Source organism: Lagenorhynchus albirostris, chromosome 6 (genome assembly GCF_949774975.1).
Source record: "Lagenorhynchus albirostris chromosome 6, mLagAlb1.1, whole genome shotgun sequence".
Taxonomy (NCBI): Eukaryota; Metazoa; Chordata; class Mammalia; order Artiodactyla; family Delphinidae; genus Lagenorhynchus; species Lagenorhynchus albirostris.
In genome coordinates, this window is record NC_083100.1 from 47,214,037 (window position 1) to 47,238,078 (window position 24,042).

At 37.2% G+C, this 24,042-nt stretch overlaps 1 protein-coding gene across 1 annotated transcript; it reads right to left on the reverse strand.

Annotated features, from left to right (window-relative positions):
- Positions 1–1,181: 1,181 nt before the first annotated feature.
- Positions 1,182–22,160, reverse strand: ZC3H15 (zinc finger CCCH-type containing 15). The gene is made up of 10 exons (XM_060152489.1): positions 21,953–22,160; positions 13,663–13,764; positions 9,040–9,151; positions 8,232–8,384; positions 7,692–7,783; positions 6,417–6,599; positions 4,961–5,107; positions 4,694–4,795; positions 3,822–3,945; positions 1,182–1,994 (listed from the first exon to the last, which is right to left on the reverse strand). The coding sequence occupies exons 1-10, from the start codon at positions 22,025–22,027 to the stop codon at positions 1,804–1,806; spliced, it is 1,281 nt and encodes a 426-aa protein (XP_060008472.1). The 5' UTR covers positions 22,028–22,160; the 3' UTR covers positions 1,182–1,803.
- Between the last annotated feature and the right edge of the window lie 1,882 nt (positions 22,161–24,042).

Below are 24,042 nucleotides of genomic sequence, written 5' to 3' on the forward strand. Positions count from 1 at the left end.
TACTTTAGAAGCAAATTTAATTTTGCATTTTGATTTTTTCAGATTTAAATGCTTTTTTGCGTTCTCTGAGCATATATTGTTTTTCTAATGAAAGACACTTATAGGCTAGATGAAGAATTGTGGGTTTCAAAAATTACTTCCACAATGTAGCATTTTCCTTTTAACTCACTGATTAAAGAAAATTTGGTTTTCAAAATCACATGCTTACTGTAAGGTAGTAATACTTTAAACTGAAAATGTTTCATTATTAAATCAAGGATAAGTAACATTTAAAACTTTTTAATAAAAACAATGAAAAAATCTTCCATAGAAAGTATTTAAGTATAATTCCACTGTAGATGGGAAACTTGGCTCATGACATTCTACATTTTAAAAATGTCAATTATGTTATAGTACTGAACAGCCAGGAACTCAATTTCTTTACCAACTTTGATGTTATCATTTGACAAAATTTACAGTCACGTTTTCTTAGGTTTTACAATTCAGAAGCACTTTAACTTCTCTATGCAGATGAAGAAACTAAGGTTCAGAGATTTAAAAATCATATAATTTATCTGAGGCAGAAATTAATTAGGGCCCAGGTCACCTGACCTTTTAGTGCTATTATCTTAAAATCCACTTATATTTGCAAATAACAAAAGAAGCACTGTATTAATATTTGAAAATATACTTACATAAAAATGATAAAAAGGTATAACTAGTATTAAATGTTACTGGCAAATTATGTCCATTTTAAATGTATCACCCTAATTTTTCAGGGGATCTCAATGTCAAAGGCCCCCGGCCCAGTTTTCTTGTGGATTTGTTTACACTCTCTCAAACAGAGTAATCAAACTTTATCAGGTACTATTATAACACCATGGATCTCCACAATGATGCTTTAGTAGTATCTAGTTCAACTGTAGGTGATACTTAATTAGGTTGATGATCCTCAATTCAGTAATTACCCTTTCATATAACATCACCTATGGTCTCATTCTGAGGCTAAGTATTGGTGTTACTAAGCTCACAGTAGGGCTATCAGCACTCTACACAGTCCTATAATCAGTATTAAGAGACCCCTTTAGGTGTCTGTGCCTTCTGTGATAGTTAACTCTAACAGATATTTAGTTAAAATTCTCAAGCTAGAAATGGTAAGAAAACTTTCATAGAAAAATCTTAAAAAAAAAAAAGGCCCATACTTGGATTTTAATGTATCACGGTCTTTATTTACAACTTCATTGGCAAAAAAGAAAAGGAATAGTTTAAAACAGTTTAACACAGGGCACTGCAGCTGATCCTGGCAGATTAATGAAGTTTCATTTTAAATGTCCATCTAATTGTCCAAAGATATACAATACTGAATCTGCATATGCAGTTTCCTTTATGAAGTACAGGCTCATATCTCAGGCAGTCTTTTAAACATATAAATACAAAGGAAATAAAATCACTCATTAAAAACTGCATTAAATGAAGGGTAATTTACATTTATGTTGTCCTTGTAATAACGCATGCCCACTGAAAATCAAAAGCTGGAAAAGCAGTTACACTTCCTACTTGAGTGGACAGTTACAACAATCAATCATTTTCTGCAATGACCATTATATTTTTAACTTACCATGAACTACTCTGAACTTACTATGAGATGTAGCCAAAGTCAGAAGACAAGATGTAGGGAGAATATTCCTTTTTTGGAGAGTAAGCCCTCCAGAATCAGCATGGGAAACAAACATCCTGTTGAAGAATTCTAGGTGGAAAAAAATTAATGTAGTCAATTTCAACTCATGCTGAGCTGACTTAATTTTTTCATTGACTTCTTTGGTGTCATTCTTCTAAATCAAGTGTGTTTAATTCTTCTTCTAGTTCATCCAAATCTTCCCCAGTAAAAAGATTTTCATCAACAGGAACAGCATCGATGACTCCATTTTCCTGTCCCTCCCCTTCGTTGTCCTCTTCCAAATCACTTCTTTCACCATTTTCAGCCCTACCTCCAGAAGCTTCACTTAATTTGTTTTCTAAAAATAAAAATTGAAATCAGTAAGGCCTAGAAAAAGAAAACACTAGTCCATTAGCAACGGACAGTCACAGACTGATACACTTCTTTTCCTTTTTCCATGAAAGCCTTCCCTAAGATTATTCCAACAAGAACTGCTCTTCTTCTGAGCTTATTTGTATCAATTATCTATACCTACTATAACATATGTCTTTCACTGTAGACATCTGACTGCTTAACGGTTCATACATTTGAGGGCAAGATTTATCTTATACAACCTTGTGTCCTCTATATGACCCAACAATTAGGTTTTTAAACAGTCAACTTCCACATATTTTGTTTGAATAAATGATTATGGAATAAAAAAAAACATTTATGATATAAGCAGCTACTTAGCTTTTGGTTTTACAAATAGCAGTTAAGTCACACTAGTTGTAATGCTGTAAATGAGTGTGAATGCAGAAATATTTCATCTTGTCATCAAACTGTGGGAAAAAAAAACAACAACCCTGGGGCTATGGAGCTACTTTTCCTTTCAGGCTATAATTATATGACTGAGAAAACAAAAATGCTGCCTTTTCTTGTTCAATGACATCAATACTGAACACACAGAATTTTTAATAGCCTAATTTAAAGTTATTTCAAACATCTTTGATGACAAATTCTTGGGAATTATAACCTCTGAGGTACTTGCAATTGTGCCTATTGTCACCAAAGCCCTACTTTTCAAAGGAGCAAATCAGTCTGCAGATTGGCATTAAGACAGTAGTCTGACAGCATTCTCAAATCTCAGGAGAACAGGCCAGTTTTTCAAGTTATAACTTTTATTCCTTTATTGTAAAAACAACGTTTAGCTTTTTTTCCCTCAACTTTTGCCTTGATCAGTAGTCTACCTTTTTCTCTCACAGCAACCATGCCAAACTTTTACTTTTTTCTTCAAATCCTCACTCAAGGCACAATTAGATATAAATTGTATCAGCAATCCTTATTTCCAAATACACCTAGCCAGCCTCTCCTCCATTCTCACTCTTAACTGAACTCATTATTTATACTTCCAGATCTTGCTTCTATACCTGATATTGTTTCATTTTTAATTTTTCATTCTTTCCCAGATCCTTTCTCTCTGGCCAACAGATATATTTAGATTTCCCATATCCTAAAAGGCCATTCTCATGACCATGTCTCCCCATCAAAGTTCTTAAGAGTGAGTGATCTGTAGTCATTTTTTTCTCCTCATTCCTCATACCACTGCAGTCCCAATGAAAACTGTGTACCCTATTCCTACAACTCCTTCCCTAATCACAATTAAGGAATTATTTCTAATTCTCATCCTACTTAATCTTCCTGAAATTCTTCTTAATTTTTCTCTGTCCTTCTCAGTGTCTTTCCCAAGCTTTTTCTCTTTTGACTACTCTAAAACATTGATATTTTCTGCAGTCTGTTCTAGAATGTTTTCATCATATGTATTGTGCCTGGGTGTGTTCATTCACTCTCAGCTACCAATGCAGATGACTTTCAAACCTTTTCCTCCTGGTAATGTCTACACAGTACCCTAGACAACGCCACTTTTAATAACCAAAATATCTCATACTCATGAGGTCCTGAAATGAACTCATTAGCTACATCTCGAAACTCATTTTGTCCCCTTCTAGTTTGTTAATGGCTTCAATATCCAACCAGCCACCCATTTCCACAGCCTCCACTGTTTACTACTTTTATATACGGCCAAATCACATGTTTATATGTTACCAGTCAGATACCTGCAGGCATCTAAGTTTGCCAAGCCTGGCCTAACCCCCTTTAGACAGTTTCTGAATTCTCAGAATTACACAAAAGTCAGCATACTTACCATCCTTTTCTGAAGTATATGTGCTGAATCTTTCAAGACTGGCTACAGTAATACCTGTCTCATCTACATCTCTTGGGATGTACAGGCTTAAATCTATGTCATTTATGCTCACTGAATCATCAACCTTTAAAAACACATAGAAAAGAAAGTGTTACTAATAAGTTTTCATAAATTACTTGCCTTTTACCTCTGACATTTATCTTAATGAAATAAAATTATTAATAATGCCAAATGAAAACAAATGACTATTGCCAAAATTCACTTTTCTAAATTTCTTGAAAAAGGAATAGCAATGCCATACTTGAAGCTTCTTCCTCTGACATCATATTTTTACATATATATTTCCATCTTTCAACTCAAAGGCAGAAGTCAGAATTTTATGATAATCATATGAAAAATGAAAAGCTATTTGCTAATACTAAGTCTCTGTATCACCAAATAATTCTGCTGCTGTCTCCTGTTCCCTTCTCTGTACTTTTTAGTGTCTGTCTCATGATTTTTTTTGTTTAGTATAAAATATTAAACAAAACGCTTTTTTCTTTTAGAGGGAGAAAACAACATATTTTACAGCTAATACACATAAGCATTTAACTATATATTAGGCACTGACCTAAGTTCTATAAATAACTGTAAATAAACATAAACTTATAAACTCATTTAATTCTCACAAGTACTCTGTGATGTAGGGATTATCATTATGTCCGTATTACAGATGGGGGTGGAGGCCTAGCGTGTAACTAATTTCCCAGGTTAGAGTCAGGATGTGAACCAAGGCCCCGAAGTTGGTACTTTTAACTATACTGCTCTACTGTCACTCTCTACTGCTTCTCTCAATCAACATGAGAAGATAAGGTGACAACGCTTCCTCTTACCTCATCACCACCTGTTCCCTGGGTATAATGGGTATCATCTGCTTCTTCATCATCATCATCAACCAATTCAGGACGAAATTCAAACACCTCACGACCACTGATCTATTCAAATACACACATATATCAACTCAGGACAAAATTCAAACATTTCTTGGTCACTGATTTTAGACATACACATAATTAAATAAGGATAAAATCTTGCATAATACAGAAATTATAAAATGAAAGAAAGAATAGAGAATCTATTTGGGTGAGTTTGGGACATACCACTAATGCTTTCCCTGCTTTGAAGTCTGCTTTCCTTCTTTCCATATCTTGCTCAAGTTTATCAATCTTTTCTTGTCTTTTTCTTTTCTTCCATGCAAGAAAAGATTCTAGAGTGATTTTGGTAACATTTGGACCTAGGGCAGAACGCTGCAAAGATAAAAAAGTTAATTTTCTCCCCCTAAAGTCATCTATGATACTATGATCTAACAGGTTTCTCCTACTTCAATTAAGCCCTTGCCTATGACTGTTATGAAGACATTAAACTTAGAATAAACTGATTTATTTTCACTTTACATGGCAAGGAGCAAAATGCATGTCCAGAGATACAAACATTTCTAAACATTATAAAATATATTATCCTGAGCTAGATGTCTTTTCAAAATTGAAGATGAGTAAAACTCGTCACAAGAAATAGTTTTAAAATAAGTCAATTGCTGAAAACAATAAATACGAAAAGCACCATGACAATATCCAAGTTTCATTTGTGATCCTCAAGAGATGAGAAAACAAACTAAGCAAAAGGCACCATCTGCTTTCCTCAGGGCCAATAATCAAATAATAAATATACAGAAAAATAATACTTGCTGAACATCTGCCAGGTATTCAATGTTAAATACTTCATACACATATGCTAACACATCCATCTCCACAAATAAGCAAACAGAGGGTGATGGAAAATTTACCAAAGGTTATTAGCTAATATGTGGCAGAACCAGGATACAAATAGTAATCTCAAATATATCTGACTCCAAAGTCTACATTTTCTATCACAGTATATTGCCTATGTGAGACACCAAACAGTATGTCCTTTTAAGAACAAATGTATATAATCTCAACATTAGACATGTACACAACACATTTAGATTACCCAAGACAAGGCAAAATGGATACAGTCTGAAGCATACAACCCTAAATCTAGTATTTCCAATAATCTCAACATTTTTCATGTCAAGGCCAAGAGCCTATCTGCTAACTCAGTAACCCTATCTGCTAGCTCAAGAATAAAACTCTTGTGCTGAGCCAGAGATGAGCAGCTGAAGAGTCTTTGAGTCCAGGAATGATGATAAAACATATAGCTGAAAAACTGTAGTGGAGTTGTCTGCTTCCACACATGTTAAAAACTACTAAATAATTAGTAAAATGACAAAAAAATAAAGACACCAAGGAAAATATCTAAAACTTCAAGTTCAATCACTCTGAATACTGACTAAGCATTTTCACAAACTGATATACCAGTATATCAATCTTATGGAAACAGTTTATTTGATAAGCCAGCAGCTAGTACTTAAAAAAATATTTCATAATCCTAAAATTAATGTCATGCTTGGCTAATGATTATGGCTAGGCTTACATTTCCTTTTCATAACAACATGCTATTGCCCCCAAGTGGTAAATATTAGAATTTCACAATAAATACTGCTTTAGTGTTTTATGGTAGGAAAAAGATACTAGTTACCTCTCTTTCAATTAGATCTTCTAATGAAATTTCATCTTCTTTTTCTTCTTTCTTTTTATCTTTTTTCAAGACGAACCCAGGAGGAAGTGCATGACGATACATGCAAATATCACCCCCTCCAGGGCATACCCAAAACCAGCCATATTTGTTGTTTTCAATAGCTTCAAGGAAATGCTTGCACACCTATAGAGACAATATTCACAAGCAGTGGCTCAGTGTGGTCCATTTCCAAGGTAAATGCTTAGGTATATGGAACAAGTACACTCAATTCACATCTTTTTTAGGCTAACCACTTACGTACAGAGCACCTTGCGTGCAGAAATGTAAATATAAATTAATCTTAAAATACTTAATACAATGGTAAATTCCCTTTAGAGAGGATCTGTATAAAATTTCTATTTTTGACATTGCTCTAAACTGAATTATACAAAAAAGATTTGCTGCCATTTAGGCTTTGTAAATGTAATCCAAAAGTCTGGTTTTCAAATATGAGAAAATAAAAATGGTTACAAAAAAATAAAAACCAATAACTTTGTTTTGATTTGATCTTTCCTAAAAACTAATCACATGCGTAAAGATACTAACACTATTTGAATTACCTGAAATTATAGGCAATTTCTTACATCTAAGAAAGGAGCAAGGCACAAAAGAAACACAAAGGATAGTGACCCTTTAAAACATGAATGGGTGCAAGATGCAACTGTACTGAAGCCTTAGGTAAACACGCTTTACAAACAAGAAGGAAAAATTAACTAATAAGTATCATTTTTTTCCTGAAAAAATACAATAGAAGTAAAAACAATACTTAGAATTTTTCTAACACGGCAAGGTTTTTCATGGGAACTATACTACAGAATAAAAATTCATTTTGCAATTCATATGCAACAATATTTTCACCCTTGTGATTTATTAATGTCTCCCTACCATTAAAACAGAATATGTTATGAATTAAGTGGGTTAATTTAATAGTTCTACCTCCATTCATTTTGCACAAAAAAATAAAGAATTCTGCATGTTTGAGAAAGTAAAACCACCTCAGAAAACGGCATTTGAAGGACTTCAGTCACATGGTTTTCAAGTCACTTTTAAACAAGAAACAAATTTTGTATAACTTACACCTGTAAATTCCAAAAACAAAGCTTGATTCACCTAATCTTTATGAAAAGAGGCAATAACTTAAAGAATAATCCAGTAGAAAACAGCAGCAAATACCTTGCCACTTAATTCTCCCTAATGATAAATACCACAGCAACTCAATTCAAGAAAAGGACATACTATTTGAGTTTTTGGTTTTTTCTTTTCCGCCTCACCGTGCTTCTTGTTCACTACTTCTTCCAGTTTTTTCTCATCCCAATTATCCATAGTATCTAAATAAAAAGAGATATGGAGACTAAATACTGTAATTTTATCTACTGTCCCCAAAACACACTGCATATATCCTTACACAGGAAAGTTCTATTTTAAGACTCACAACCAAACACATTTCCTTTAAAACACCAAAGGTAGGAATAACACTGTTGTGAGATTATCCACTAAAATCTAAGTACTTTAGGCAAATGAGAAAGTAGTACTGGAAGAATGGGTAAGAGACAAATACAAAATAATCCACTGTTTTTTAAACATCTTCATTTACTTAATCAAAGGGCATAATATGGTAAATTCAGATTTTATGAAAAACAACAACACACAACTATTCTTTAGGACAAACACAGTCCTACTAAGACTGAAATAGTCTTCAAGTTATTAAATATCTTATTGACAACAAACCAAAAGTAATATACATTTATTTTTAAGAGAATATCTTAAAAAAAATACCTTTTTCAAGCTCTTCATCTCTTGCATCAATGTAAACACTTCGTTTTTCACATTTTCTCTCCAGAGTCAAGTCATGAGAGAACTTACATTTATCTCCTTTAGTACACTGTCCTTGCTTGAAGAATGCACATACCACGGATTTGGGATCTGCACCTATGTCAAATAGCATATGGTATTTGTACTATACTCTGCCAGATCACAAAGTAGAGCTTCTATCTGAGATATAATTACTTTTGGTTAACTTGTTATTTTCTATTACTGGTGTGAGAGGAAATGCCATATATAAATGAACAATAAGACATTTCTTCTAAGTTCTTTCTATAGCATTTTATATCTATTTTTGTTTCCTTTTATCTTACCAAAAAGAAAGAGAGCAGGGGTGGGAAACCAAGCAAACACATAGGTTATTCTATCATCACTTGTCTAGTTAGCGTCAATGAGGCAGGAGGCAAAAGAGAAATATAAATGCAGGTATACTACCAACAGTTTGGGATTTACAGTTTTTACAACCATAGGTTTGCTTTGCCCACTACCAAAGATTGGATATTATAAATCAACTAGCAGACTGCCCCAAATCCTTAATTTTCCCTTAAGTGAGGGGCTAACGGCTGGTCTTACAGTTGTATGACACAGCTATGCACATGTATAAAGGAACCATAAGAAAGTCACTGACAAAGGTAACTTTGACAAAGGGAGTATTATTTTCATAGCATACACAACTGGCTTATAATCTGAAGAAAACATAGTAAGAGTGTTAAAATATGAATTACATTTGATAAAAATAACGTTTCTGAAATTTAAAGTTTACCTTTACTTATTTTTTGAGCAGCAACTACAGGTTTGAACAACTCATTTAGCTCTTGCAATTCTTTCTTCTTGTCATCTTTCTTCAACTTCTTTTCAGCTTCACTTTGTGCTACCTATAATATTCCCAGGTATAAAATGTAAATTTGATTTCATATAATGAATTGTTTTTACTATATAGTAATATACAATATCACTGACATAAAGACAAGTGCATATTACATGTATATAGTTCTTACTTCTTAATATCAGTGTTACAATGGCCTTCCAGTATATATTAAATGGTGTGGTTAAACTATTAAATGAAATTGCTAAATTTTGTAGCAGCTGACTTTTACAAAAAAACCCCTATAAATGGTACCATGCCAAGTTAAAAGCATATTCAAAAGCTTATAGCAATAGTATTTATTAAGCATATGCTACATGCCCAGCATTTTTAGCAAATGGTTCTCACCTGGGAATTTCTTCTGTGACAACAACCCAGAAACAAGTAGGTGCATTTTGAAGATTAGAGATACAAACATCCTGAAATGCACAGTCCCACACAATGAAGAATTGTACCAACCCAAATACCTATAAGTACCCTTGTGGAAAAACACTGGGCTAGGTCAATGGGGGAGATCAAACAAAACAAAACAAAACATGACATATGACATAATTCCAGGCACACAATTTACATACCTAATATGATTAGAGGATTCATCCAAACATTTATATGTCAGGTCCTATGTTAGATGACAGGGAATACAAAGATGAAAAGACAAAGATGCTTATTTAAAGAAGCTCGGAATCTAGTGGGAAGACAGACATGTCAACAACTATAATATAATACATGGTGCTCTGAGAACAAAGAATGCCAATATGCCTAAGAAAATTAGACTGAGCTAATACTTTACGGATGAATTCTTTTGATGGGCAAGAAATGCAGAGAGTGTCAGTCAGTGCAAAGATATGAAAAAGGTATGAGAGACATCAATGAGAAATTTGGACTGTATCAACAGGTGACAGGATAAGACTCAAGAGTTTAAAGTAAGCCAGTGATACAATCAGATTGTAGTTTATAAAGATCACAACTTTGCGAAGGGTGGACTAGAAGGAGCCCAAGAATGAAGGCAATAAAAATTAGGAAGCTAATGAAATTGCTGTATGCAAGAAAGCACAAGAGTTTTAATTTAAATAGGCATTAGTAGCAAGGATGGAGGAAAGGGGAAGGAGAGCTCTTAAGGAGGTAGAACTGTTAAGACTAAGTGACTGGACATGAAGTATAAGGGAGAGGGAGGAGTCTAGGATTATCATTTGCATGGTTAGTGCTGTTAAACAAGACAGGGAATATAGGAGGAACAGGTTTCAGGGCAGGAGGTGGGGATGAGCTCAGTTTTAGACATACTGAGTATGAGATGCTTACAGGGCATCTAGGTGGAGCTATTTAAAAGGCAGCTGGACATGGATCTTGATTCCCGGAGAGAACGTCTGCTTTGAGATAAAGATTTTAGAAATAGCTGCTTACAAATAAGTAAACTTTGGGTGTGTATCAGATTACGCAAGGACAGCATAAAAAAGTGGTAAGAGCAGAGAACAGCTCCCTGAAGAATACCAATATTAAACAAGCCAACAGAACCTAAAAAGCCTGTTAAAGGAACAAAGAAACATCAAAGAAACAGAAATCCAGGACAAAGATGTATTAAAGGAAGAGGAAATTTTAGGGAAAGATTGGCCAAATACTATAATAGGGTTAAAGGCATTCTAAATCCTGACTTTGACCATGTGGGTCGGATGTGTTTAAACAGAAAAATGGGAGAAGTTTTCTAAAAAGAAAACATTTAAGTCACTTTATTTTTAATAAAAAGTATTCTTTGCTCATTAGGCCCATCTCAGACATTTGTGGGACCCCAAGCAAGAGTTCAGTGGATGCCTACAAATCATTTTTGTAAATATTTATAAATTAGAAATCAAACTAATGTTAAATAAAGTATGGTTTGTACCTAGTATGGTTTGTACCCCTACTTGACAAACATACCTTGTGACCTGGAAGGACAGTTTCAAATTTAAAACGCTTAGGCTCCATGGAGTTCCACACTGGAGCATGGCAGTAAAGTGAGAGTCAACCCCTGGCTCCTCCGCTTCCCACCCTGAGTTTTATCCCACCACATTTGTGCAGGGAGAAAGAAGGTGCAGAGGAGAACATGGAATGGATCAAGGCTCTGTCCACACTCCTAGCACATATCCTGCCTTTGACTACTTCAGGCATATTGGCAGTGCAGTATACCCTAAGATGGACTTGGGGTAACTGACCTTTGCAGGCCCTGAGCTGGTGTGGGGAGAGGTACATCTGGAGGAGACACAGAGTAGGGTCATCCTCGGCATCACAGGGTTTAGGGTGAGGCATCCCTTGCTTGGCTCCAACAGCAAGACTGCTGCTCATTTCCAATGTTACGTATGGTGTTTAGATAACTCAAGCTCACAGATAAAAGGTCAGGTACCCAAGAAATTATCAAAAATATATTACTAAATGTACTATCAAGCCTAACAACCACAACACATTTTATGGCTTTCTCAGGTCTATAAAATTTGAATACCAGTCAATATACTTCCCACTAGAAGAAAAAACAGGGGGGAGGGAACATGTTTGAAATGAATTCTTATATTATGCCAGATGATTTACATTATCTTCTCTTTTAGTTAAACCACAGAAACCCTACAAGGGTAACTGCCCCCCTTATACTATACTACAAATTAAAGACCAGTGTCACTAAATAATTTAAGATCATGTAACAAATAAGATAGGCGGATGCATACTCAAGTTGATCTGATTCCAAGGCCTGAGCATGCATTTTTATGAAACCAAGCTATTAAGTCAGCAGTGTGGAAGATCAAGCTTTTGGCTTTAGAGTCAAACTGTGTAAGAGAAACAAAAGTGTTGGAGGCACTAATTTGTAGACAGCATCAGTGACAGAGGTTAACCATCTCACAAATATATATTCTGATATTTTCAGATGGAAAAAAAAAGTGTTTCCAAAAGTTGAGGAAAAGGAGATAGGGTGGTGAAAAAAGTACTTTTTAAAATAAAGGTCCATGTCTGTAAAATCCTGAACTCAATAAAGTGAAAGATCTATATAAAATGAAGAATTGAGAATACAGAGATGTGAAGAAAATGGAGCTAAATTTTTTTGAATAAAATGGTAAAACTGATGAATGATAAAATAATTTCAAAATTCATATGGAAAAATAAACGCCTAAGAACAGCCAGGAAAAACAGAAAAGGAGTAACATCGTGGGGGGGAAGGACTTGCCTTAATAGCTAACAGAATATGTTACTAGGTCACTATAATCAAAATCAATGTGATACTGGTTTAGGGAAAGACAATAAACAGAAAAGAAAAGAGAATCCAGAAATAGATCTGAACATATATGAGACTTCAATATATGTCAATATGGGTATTTCAATTCAGTGAGATGAACGATGCTGGTATAAGTGGCTATTCATTTGAAAAGAAATAAACTTAGTATCATACAAAATAAATTTATATGATAAAATTACAGACTGTGCAAATAAAATAATTAGAAAAAAATCGAGGAAAAACACACATAATCTCATGGCAGGGGAGACCTTTTAGCCATATAAAAGAAAAACTAGACATATCTGACAATACAAACTGTTGTACAACAAAATGTAACAGAAACATCACAAATTATCTATAATGTAGACAGAAGGTGTCTCTCATAAATTGACAATAAAAAGACAAAAAATAACCAAAAAAGCAAAGGATTTGAATAGACAAGTCAGAGAAGTACAAACCAAATTAGCCAACAAGCTTATGAAAAGGTACTCAAACTCACTAGGAGTAAGGGAAAGAGTAAAAATGAGGTATCACTTTATACATAATCAGATTGGAAAACATTAAAAAGAGCTTTAGTACCTAAAACTCACATACTGCAAATGAAAATCTTAAGTATTACAATCTCTATGGAGAATGATCAGGCAAATTTATTAAAAATTAGAAATCCACTTCCCTTTATTTAGAAATGTGTCACCAGACAGTTTATGCTACCGAAATAAAAGCACAAATGCATGTAAAAACACATGTATAAGGATATTTCTTGTACCATTGTTCTTAATGTCAGAAAGCTGGAAACAAAATGATTACTTATAGTGAAATGGATGGATACTGTACATCCACATCATAGTATGCAGCCATTAGAATAAATTAGAACTATATCAAAATGGTTTGGAGGAATATCTAAAAGGTATTGCTGAGTAACAAAGGCAAGATGTAGGAAAGTTTATAGAGTAGGATTCCATTTTGTTTTTGGTTTTGTTTTTGTTTTTTTGTGGTACGCGGGCCTCTCACTGTTGTGGCCTCTCCCGTTGCGGAGCACAGGCTCCGGACGCGCAGGCTCAGTGGCCATGGCTCACAGAGGGCCCAGCCGCTCCACAGCATGTGGGATCTTCCCGGACCGGGGCACGAACCCGTGTCCCCTGCATCAGCAGGCGGACTCTCAACCACTGCGCCACCAGGGAAGCCCTAGGATTCCATTTTGAAACACAATTACAATATCAAACATTTTTATCTGCAACGATGCTGTACTACATCCATATGAAGAAAACGAAGAAATTTAAGTTATTTACCTGACGTGGATTTTGTTGACCAAATTTAACTTGATGAGTGACAGCCTTGATAAACTTCTGTTGCTTTGCTCCTTTCTTATTCTTTAGACCAAAAGTTTTGTCCTAAATGAGAAAAATTATTGAGATATCTTAGCAATTTATATTAATTTCTTATCTATTTTTTCAGTCATGTCTAAAAATCATTCTTTCATTTACGCATTGGTAAGAAAATTATTCTTTCTTTATGCTATACACAGACATGCAAAACACTACAACGACAAGTCTAGGCAACATATGAGCTCAAAACATCACCCAGGATTCTTTAGGATTCAATACATACTTATAACTATCGTCAATAAGCTTGTTAGCCTATAATGCTTTTTCTGAATTGTGTTTTTAGAGTATCAGTATTACAGGATGTGCAGAGTTGTTACACCAGGATAATTAGTTCAACTGTCAAATAAGTTTAGGAAAATGCTTATTTAACAGGTTTTTAATTCTCAAGCACAAGATATGTGAGAGTCTTTACCAGAGGAGATACAGTAGGCAGCAATCCCAAATCTTATTTTACCTCAGAAAACATTTTTCTCAGAGTATCCTGAGGGATTATGCACCACTGAACACATTTTAGGGAATACTGCATAAGAGGATACATTAAGTTCTGGATTTTTTTTTTTGGGTAATAGAGCTATCCTCTCAAAACAAATTTATAGAAACCAAACTACTAAAGTATATACACTACTAATTGTTGCTAAAAAGGAAATATAAAAATTGAAGTATTCCTAACTAAAAAGCAACAATCTAAATTTGGAATATTATTAAATAGTAATTTGGGCAAGTTATTAATACAATAGCAGCTATCACTTATGGTATGCTCATTATGTGCAAGGCACTAACGGTGGTCTTTGACTACTTATTCATATTTAGTAAGTATACAGCACAAAAACATTTAGAAAGCACTGCACAACTGTGTGTGTGTTTGGGGGCTACAGTGGGTTGAATAGGGTCCTCCCCCCAAATTCATGCCTACCCCGACCTCAGAATGTGAGAATTTATTTGGAAATAGGTCTTTGTAGCTGTAATAAATTAAGATGAAGTCACACTGGATTACCGTGAGCCCTAAATCCAATGACTCGTATCTCTATAAGAAGAGGAAAGGACACAAACATAGAGAGAGAAGGCAATGTGAAGAAAGAGGCAGAGATTAGAGTGATACAGCTATCAGCCAAGGAATGCCAAGGACTGCCAGAAGCCACCAGAAACCAGGAAAAGGCAAGAAAAGGTTCTTCCCTAGAGTCTTCAGAGGGAGCACTGCCCTGCCTGCACTTGATTTCAGATTTCTAGCCTCCACATCTGTGAAAGAATAAATTTCTGTTTCAAGTCACCTGGTTTGTGGTAATTTGTTATGGCAGCCCTAAGAAACTAACACAAGAAGCTAGACTGAGTGAGTTTCACTCTAAGGTAAACGGGTGAAAAGGCTGTCAGGAAACCACCAAACACTGGGATCTGAAGTCTTTTTTCCTGTCTTTTCTGTTTCTCTGGAGAAGAATCTTCTAGCTAGGAGAGCAATAACCCTGGCTAAAGGACTGGAGAAGAGAGCAGGTGGGAGAAGGTGTCTCTTAGTTTACTACACAGACTCCTTAGTGGCCCTTTTCAGGCTCATATTTTAACCATGCTCCCCACATCCTTTGTGCCTAGTTACAGAAGCAGAGAGGCCTCCTGATTTACCCCCTCCACCCCCTTTCTTGCGAGAGGAATAGGTAAGAGCTATCAGCTACTTCTATACTTTTAACACCCAGTTTTCAGTCACTCGCCTTCTGCATTACCTAGTACCTCCCACTGTCAAGCTTTTGCAGACTTCTTCAGAGCAAACCCACCTGCTTCTCAATCGCACACTCCTAGGTGGGCCCTCAGGCCCAACTGCTCTGCTCTACTAAGCCAGTTAACCAACTCATCCATCTACTATCAATCTTCATATGCTGAGGTTCAAAAGTACAACACCATCTACATATGTCTCATCAGAGAACAGCGTTTCTGGGGTTCAACTCATGCCCCACATGTAACTACAGATGAGAAGCAAACTGTGAATAAACAAGGCCAAACGGCAAGGTAGATACTGATATATGAAAACTTAGGAAAGAAAAAAGTCCTCTAAGGGGATGTGGCCAGCTAGAGAAGAAAGTACTCATGACAACAGCTTCTGGTAGAGGTATATAAGCTCCAGATTCCAGGAGAAAAAGTTTTTCAGGTTTAATTACACTGCTTTAGCACATAATTAACCAGTCTAAAGAGAATGAATGAGTTGTGTCTTGGAAGTCTCTAATTAGGTTAGAACTTGGAAATTGTTATTTTTTTCCAGAGATAAGGGATACTTATTTACCTAGTATTCACTGAACATAAACTTCTGAATATATACTTTATTGAATCCTCTTAACAATCATATGATATACTATTACCTCATTCTGTAAATGTTGATACTGAAACTCAGAAATCTTCAACAATTCTTTTGAAGTAACACTGCTAATAAGGGGCAGGCTGTACAATGTAATGATTCAAGAGTATAAGCTCTGGAGTCAGACTGGCCAAATTCTAATCCCAAACAGGACTGGGCAAATTACCTCCTTTGTCAGTTTTCTTATTTGTAAAGTGGGTCTCACTCTAACCTCTTAGGGTTACTACAAAGAGGTGGAACACAGTGGTTAACATCAAGGACTCTGGAGCCAGAATCCTGACTCTGCCACTTGCCGGCTTAATAACCTTGGGCCAGTTATTTAACCTGTTTCTGTTTCCTCAACTGCAAAAAGGTACTTACCTCAGTGAGAGAATTAAAGGAGCTGTGTAAATTTATCACTTGTAGATGGCTTGTTTCTTTTCCTTCCTTTCCCCAAAACACTGAGAACTGTGTCTGGCCCAGGTACATCTGACTCCAAGCAAAGTCCTTGTTCTTTCCACCAGGAAAAACTACTTCCCAGAGAAACTAGTTAGGTTATTGGGTCGGTTGGTACACAACGTTTTCTGAATATTACACTGTGGACCTGGGATACTAACTGTACCTCTTGAAAATAGGATAGTTTGAAATTCAGAATACTTCCAAAAGGCTTCCTTTCCCTTTTTCTTGAGTTCAGGACAGACCTTACCTACAGATTAACCTGGATTTAGGGTCAGGGGATATGAGATGGGAAGACTGGAGGTTATACTCAACCCCAAATCATGGTTAAAATAAAACTAGGGAAACAGTGGTCCTCATTAAGTGATAAGGAAGGAACAGTGTGTGTTTCAGACTTGGGAAATTAAATAGGAAGGAGTTTAGAGAACAGGCAGTAATTCTAAGAAAATGACGACTCCCAGAGGTTCCAAAAGCCTTAACACTCAGTGAACTCCAGACTTCACTTAAAACTGACAGTTTCTCCCCCGTCCACTCTTCAGTAATCCTGCTTCTTTTACAGGACAGCCTCTACTCCTTAAATAAGATGTCTGAATAAAGGAAGGGGGCAGGAGTGCAGGTCAATAATGAATAGTACTCCAAGATAACTGGAGTCCTCCTTTTGGGACACTAGTATAAACAAAGGCCAGCACTGTTTTACCTCATTAGTTTGTTCCCCAAATGCACTCCAGTATACTTTTGTTGTCTATCCACGCAATGGATATTCTGCAGCTGGTTAATATAGATTCAAGTAATCAACAGCTGACCTTAGCTGAAGTTTTTCACTGGCAACGAGAATCATTTCTTTCTCCATCCTTCACATACCTGGATCCTATCCCTACAGGTCTCCATTACTACCTCCTTGCTGCTACAAGGCCTTAGCTGGACATCCTTTATTTGCTTGCCCTAAACCCAGATTATCCCCCCGTTTCCATTAACAAACCTTCCATTTCCCAAAGCTGACTTCAGTTTATTAAATTTTATCCAAAGAAAGCAAATAGTGCATGCCATTTGAGACAACAGTGTGAATGTTTAACAGAACCATAACCCTTTTTTTATTTTTTTATTTTTTATTTTTTTATTTTATTTATTTATTTTTTTTGCGTTACGGGGGCCTCTCACTGTTGTGGCCTCTCCCGCTGCGGAGCACAGGCTCTGGACGCGCAGGCTCAGCGGCCATGGCTCACAGGCCCAGCCGCTCCGCGGCATGTGGGATCCTCCCAGACCGGGGCACGAACCCGTGTCCCCTGCATCAGCAGGCGGACTCTCAACCACTGCGCCACCAGGGAAGCCCCCATAACCCTTTTTTTAAATAACCCTTTTTGATATACTCATTTCGGAAAGAAAATACTTATAAATGCAAATGAATTCATGAAATTTTGGGGAGTTTAAACAGGGAAGGAAAAAAAATGAAGGCACCATAAGGAAATTATTTCAAGTGATAGAAAGTAAGCACTGCATAACAGTACAGTTCAGTCTATTTCCCCTAACTAGCTTTTTATATTAATAAATTAACAACTGCCATTAATTGAACATATACCATACGTCAGGTACTTTACATGTCATCCACTGCTCTGTAATATAGGAATTAGCTCCATTTTGCTAATGAGAAACTGAGGTTCAGATAGGTCATGTAACTTGCCTAGAACTACAGAATTTGAAATATATATATATTTATTTATTCATTCATTCATTTATTTATGGTTGTGTTGGATCTTTGTTGCCGCGCACGGACTTTCTCTAGTTGTGGCAAGCAGGAGCTACTCTTTGTTGAGGTACACAGGTTTCTCATTGCGGTGGCTTCTCTTGTTGCAGAGCACAGGCTCTAGGCACGCGGGCTTCAGTAGTTGTGGCACGCAGGCTCAGTAGTTGTGGCTTGCAGGCTCTAAAGCACAGGCTCAGTAGTTGTGGCGCACGGGCTTAGTTACTCCGTGGCATGTGGGATCTTCCCAGACCAGGGCTCGAACCCGTTTCCCCTGCATTGGCAGGCAGATTCTTAACCACTGCCACACCAGGGAAGCCTCCAAAATTTGAAATTTTAATGTGAAATATGGGACTCAAATGCAGGTCTATCTCACCCCAAGCCAGTGCTTCTTTCATTAAATTAGGCTGTCTCTCGTGCCTCTTTTTACTTCCTTTACTTGGAGTTCTCAAAAGCTACGTGTTGCTGCTGTTCTTCTATAGTGAGTGCCTATGGTGGTGGCAGTGGAAGCAACAGAGGTACAGAAGATGGGACAGGCAAGTAGTGCAACCACTTATTTTAAAATCTCTTCAAAAGTACTGCTTAAAAAGCGTATGTTCTACTTAACTGTCAATTTTTGGTAAACTTAGAATTTCGGGTCATAGTCCTATAAAAACCTTCCAAAATTAACCAGACACTTAAATAAGTATTAGCCTTTTACAGGTCAAAGTATAGACTTTAAAAAAATATTTTTTTCCACAAATATTATGGTCATAGAGATAAACAACCAGTATGAACCAGGTTCCAATTACGTTCATTATAAGTCTGTTGCAGAATATATTTTACATCGCTAAAAATAGAACTACCATATGACCCAGCAATTCCACTCCTGGGTATATATACAACCCCCCCAAAACACTAATTTGAAAAGATGCATGCACCCCAATGTTCATAGCAGCATTGTTTACAATTGCCAAGATATGGAAGCAATCTAAGTGTCCATCAACAGATGAATGGATAAGGAAGGTATGGTACATATACATACACACACACACAATGGAATACTACTTAGCCATTAAAAGGAATGAAATTTTGCCATGTGCAGCAACATGGGTGGACTTGGAGGGCATTATAATAAGTTAAATGAGTCAGACAGAGAAAGACAAACACTGTATGATATCACTTATATGTGCACTCTAAAAAACACAACAAAGTAGTGAATAAAACACAAAACAAACTACTAGATACCAGTGGAGGGGGGAATATACAGGTGGAGAAGTGGGAGGTACAAACTATTGGGTGTATATAGGCTCAAGGATGTATTGTACAACACGCAGAATACAGTCAATATTTTGTAATAACTATAAATGGAAAGTAACCTTTAGAAGTTGTATATAAAACTTAAAAAATTAAAAAACATGTAGAATTCTTAAAAATATATTTTTTACTTCATCTTAACTTTTAAAGGCTTTGGTAATAAAAATCCTTTCTAGTATTCAAAATTATGCAAATTATACAAAAATTGATAAAGTGCTGTTCTGGATGAAATCTGATTGAGGAGCTGGGAGCTAAGCCTGCTGTAACTCTCCTCAACCCCTTCCAAGAGCCACTGAGATATGTTAGGGCTTTAGGTAAGTTTAAAAAAAAAAAAAGTCACATATGATATTTAACAAAATGGAATATACTGTTTCCTAACCAGGATGAATATTCTCTATAAATCTAGTTTCACAAAAAATGATATAACTTAACCTACAACTTAAAATATTGTCATTCCTCTCTGGTGGTAGCAAAGATCTATGCAGCACACTACCATTTAAAACAAAAAACAAAAAAACACACACTCATCATATATGTTAAATGTGAGGAAAAAAGGCTTAATTTCACCATTCTGTTAGAATACTTTTGGCTAAAGAATACAGCTATTTTGCAATTTTCTTTTGTGAAGTCTTCATTAATGAAACTAAAGTCCTCTTTATCTTAAAAATAACCTTGTAACAAGATGAATGAATCCATAATATAACTACCATTTTTAGTCGATGGGATACTATAAGTAACTTTCATTTACAATTCCTTAAAACAAAAATAAATATTTATTTAAAAACAGAAACAATCATATATAGTTAAAACTTGATAATGTGTTAAGTATACTTAAATTGTCATGTAACATTTAATTTCATGTCTATATGGGAGTTGTATTTGGCATCATGGTCTAACATGTTAATACAACCTCAGTAAAGGAAGTTAACAGGTAAAATGTCATCCCTAAAATGCTCCTGGTTTATTTACACAGTACCGAATGCCATCAGATCTCCATCCCCAGAGATCTACCTAAGTGCCAGGAGTCCAGATTGTTCAAAAAGGTATAGCAGACACAGGTGTGAAGGTGACAATCATTCTGTTTTCAAATCTCTGGTTATGCTACTCATGACAGTTCTAAATAGCACAAACTGGCAATAAGAATACAGGTTCTGTTTCAGTGTTGGAACTTGGCCAAGGCTACTAGAATTCTAAATAAGCATGTTAGTTTAACTCAACCAACAGACTAAAACTTTTGTGAAATTTGACAAAGTTCTGATTAGATTTATACAATGAAACCCTGGGGGCTTTCAATGCTATTTTTCAAGGCTATAAATACTAAATATTAAAAATAATAATCATTTATAAATAAACATCTCATTTCAAAACACGCACAACACGCATTTTGGTCGTGTTCTAATAAAAAGTTAACTATTCCGCAAAAGGCTCTGCATTAATTATTCAGATATACCTCATGCAGGAAAAACGGTCATGGCTTTTCCAATTACTTCTAACGTACACGAGGAACTGTTTAATTATGAGAAGGATTAATAACAGGAATTGAGGGAAGAAATATCTTGTTGGGGACTACACTATACGTTTATGGAATCTCAAATACGGTCCACTCTCTTAAGGAAACTCATTGATACAGTCGTTGGACTACAAACATAAAACATTTGAGAACGTCAACAACGTTCCTCTGCCATTAAAGGGCAACAGGCTTAGTGCACTAAATGAATATGTATAATATATAACAAATCCAGATACGGCACTGTACACAGCTAGTGACATGAGACCTAATCTCTCTTAAAACGTCATTGGATTTAATGTAACTCAGAATCCGTGACAAGCGCCATGTACAAGACGGTGGGCTACGACATGAAAGAAACCTCCTCTCTTTATGTAACTTCAAACAGTTTAGAGATGGATCGAGACGGCCATGAAGAACTAATTTGTTGCTCTGAAAGAAGTAACCACTATTCCTAGGTGACGGGTAAAGAAACAAGGAACACAAAGGCTCGTAATGAGTCGGCCTCCCAGAAACAGTCTGGTCCGGGGCAGTTCAGCGTATTTTTTAAAACACTAGCCTAAAAACGTCTTCAATTTCGGTGACTAGCGAAGGACACAACCTTGTGTGGGCACTGGGGTAGGGGTCGTTTTGCATGCGACCCAGTGAAGACTACCGTGTGGGCGGAGAAGCAAAGGCTGGGTGCGGGGGCGCCAGCGGCGTCACTACAGCGATGAGAGGCAGTGAGCGTCATCGGGGGCTGGAGAAGGAGCTGTGGGCACACAGAACCAAAGGGAGGGGCACGTGGCCCCGGAAGACGCGAACAGGAGCCGGGGAGCGGGGAACCGGGAGACTTCTTTCCTGAGGACTCGCGGCGTGAGTGGGGGAGGGGGTGGGTACTCACTTCGATAATCTTCTCCTTCTTTTTCTGCTCCGCCTTTTTGCTGCCCCCGGCCTGAGCCTGTTTCTTGGGGGGCATTGCGGAGATAGGTGGCACCGGCCAGACTTAAGCGTAGCTGGACTCCCTCAGGCACTCTGGCCCCGCGACAGAAGGAGGAGGGAGACGCGCGCAGCCGTTGCCGCCGCACCACACGGAAAGCTAGGCGCTCACTCGCCGCCGAAACGCGGCCTTTGCGACAGTTCGGTGCTGCGGAGCATTGTGGGTAGCGAAGGAGCGCGGAAGCGGAGGTGCGCGTGCGCTTCCGCAGCGGCCGGCCAGGATGGGGCAGGGACGGGACGTGGGAAAAATGACCGGGCGTCACACGTGATGTCACTTACGCGCCTAGCATTTTCTTGGTTGCGGCAGGCCTCATAATGGTTGGGGCGAGCGGGTTGGAACACACTGCGCTTGAGTTCTCCCTGCGCATCCTGTTCCGCTGAGGGTGTGCGACTCATGCCCATCTTCGCCTCGGGTGGAGGCTTTTTCTGCCTGCTGGATTAGTGGTCGCCTGTAGCATCCACAGCCTGGGTGATCACCGAGCAGCCGCAGCAACTCGGGGATGCTTGGAGGTTCAGGGTACCCAGTTACCTTCTTCTCGTGCCCAGGTGGGGCAGGGCCGGTCGGCCGGCGAGTGCAGCGTGCTTCAGGTTACTGTGAAGGTTTACGAAGAAGTAAACTTCGAAACTTTCTGCATAAGATAATGCCAAAGAATCCCGTGTGTGTGTGTGTGTGATGTATTTTACTTCATCTGGGATCCTATCCCTGGTTGATGGGTGGACTCCCCTGTCTTTTACTTATTTATTTACTTTCTTGTTTATCTTTTATTATTTGTGTAGTTCATGTCAGAAGACGGAAGGACCCCACCTTCTTCTCTATTCAGTATTATAATCTTTCTGATTCTTTGAGAATCTTCTTTAAGACTTCCCGTGGGGGTGAAATGTATTTGCCTTGTTTCTCTTTTTAGTGCTCCCAAGGATAGCTTTGGGCCCTTTGATTTTTGAAGAATTTTATCGGTAATCATTCTTATAAAACTGATGAATTATAAGTAACAAATATGGGGGCATTATAAAGAATCTAGAAACTAAATTATAGTAGTGGCCCCAGGTTCATAGGTCTTAATTCCCTTCTACGTCCGACCATTACTTTTGTTTCTGCCCCGCAGTTGTGATCCAGGCAGAAAAAAAAGATCCTGTCTTGCCTTAAGTGGAATATATACATTTTAAAATATAGTACCTCCTCTGATAGCCCTCGTCCCTCATAGTCATTTCTTCATAGATTAGAAATAAGTCTAACTCATTGAATTCACTGTTTTCTGAGATAATTGCTTGTTTGTGGTATCCAGTAGCAAATGAAAGTAGGATTAGGAATTCAATACCTTTTACTCCTTTATAATTTAAACTAAACTTCCACAAAACAAAGTTTAAAGGTGTAGTCCAGGGGTTACAAATTCAAATGCCCCAGAAAGCAGGGATATAAACATGGGTGTCAAGATGAATGAAATACACTAGGGCAGCAGTCCCCAACCCTTTTGGCACCAGGGACCGGTTTCGTGGAAGACAATTTTTCCACGGACTGGGGTCGGGTGGGGGGGGTGGGGGGATGGTTCAGGCGGTGATGCGAGCGATGTAGAGGGATGGGGAGCGTGCTTGCCCGCCGCTTACCTCCTGCTGTGCGCCCCAGTTCCTAACAGGCCGCCGGTCCGAGGCCTGGGGGTTGGGGACCCCTGCACTAAGGAATAGTGGACCAGCGTTAAACCTGAGGTAAATGCCCACCATAAAAGAGCTCAAAAAATAAAAAAGTTAAAAAAAAAGTTGGTCCTGGCTGATTGATTTGGTAGACAGGCTGTGGATTTATTGCCTTGGATGTAGTCTGTTCCCTTAACTTTACCTCTTTAGAAGACATCAGAATATATTACTTGGACCTGAGTCTCTAGGGAGTAGGAGATTTGGTACTGAAGAAGAAATTATTTCTTTGCTACCCAGCAGCCAAAGGTGCTTCCTGACTATAGTTAACAATATGGTAATATAGTATTATGAATCAATTATACTTCAATT

Coding starts and splice junctions, on each gene's coding strand:
- ZC3H15 (XM_060152489.1), bottom strand. CDS start 22,027: ATGCCCCCCAAGAAACAGGCTCAGGCCGGGGGCAGCAAAAAGGCGGAG. Junction 13,765..21,952: donor AGAAGGAGAAGATTATCGAA/GTGAGTACCCAC, acceptor TTTCTCATTTAG/GACAAAACTTTTGGTCTAAA. Junction 5,108..6,416: donor AAGATCTAATTGAAAGAGAG/GTAACTAGTATC, acceptor TTATCTTTGCAG/CGTTCTGCCCTAGGTCCAAA.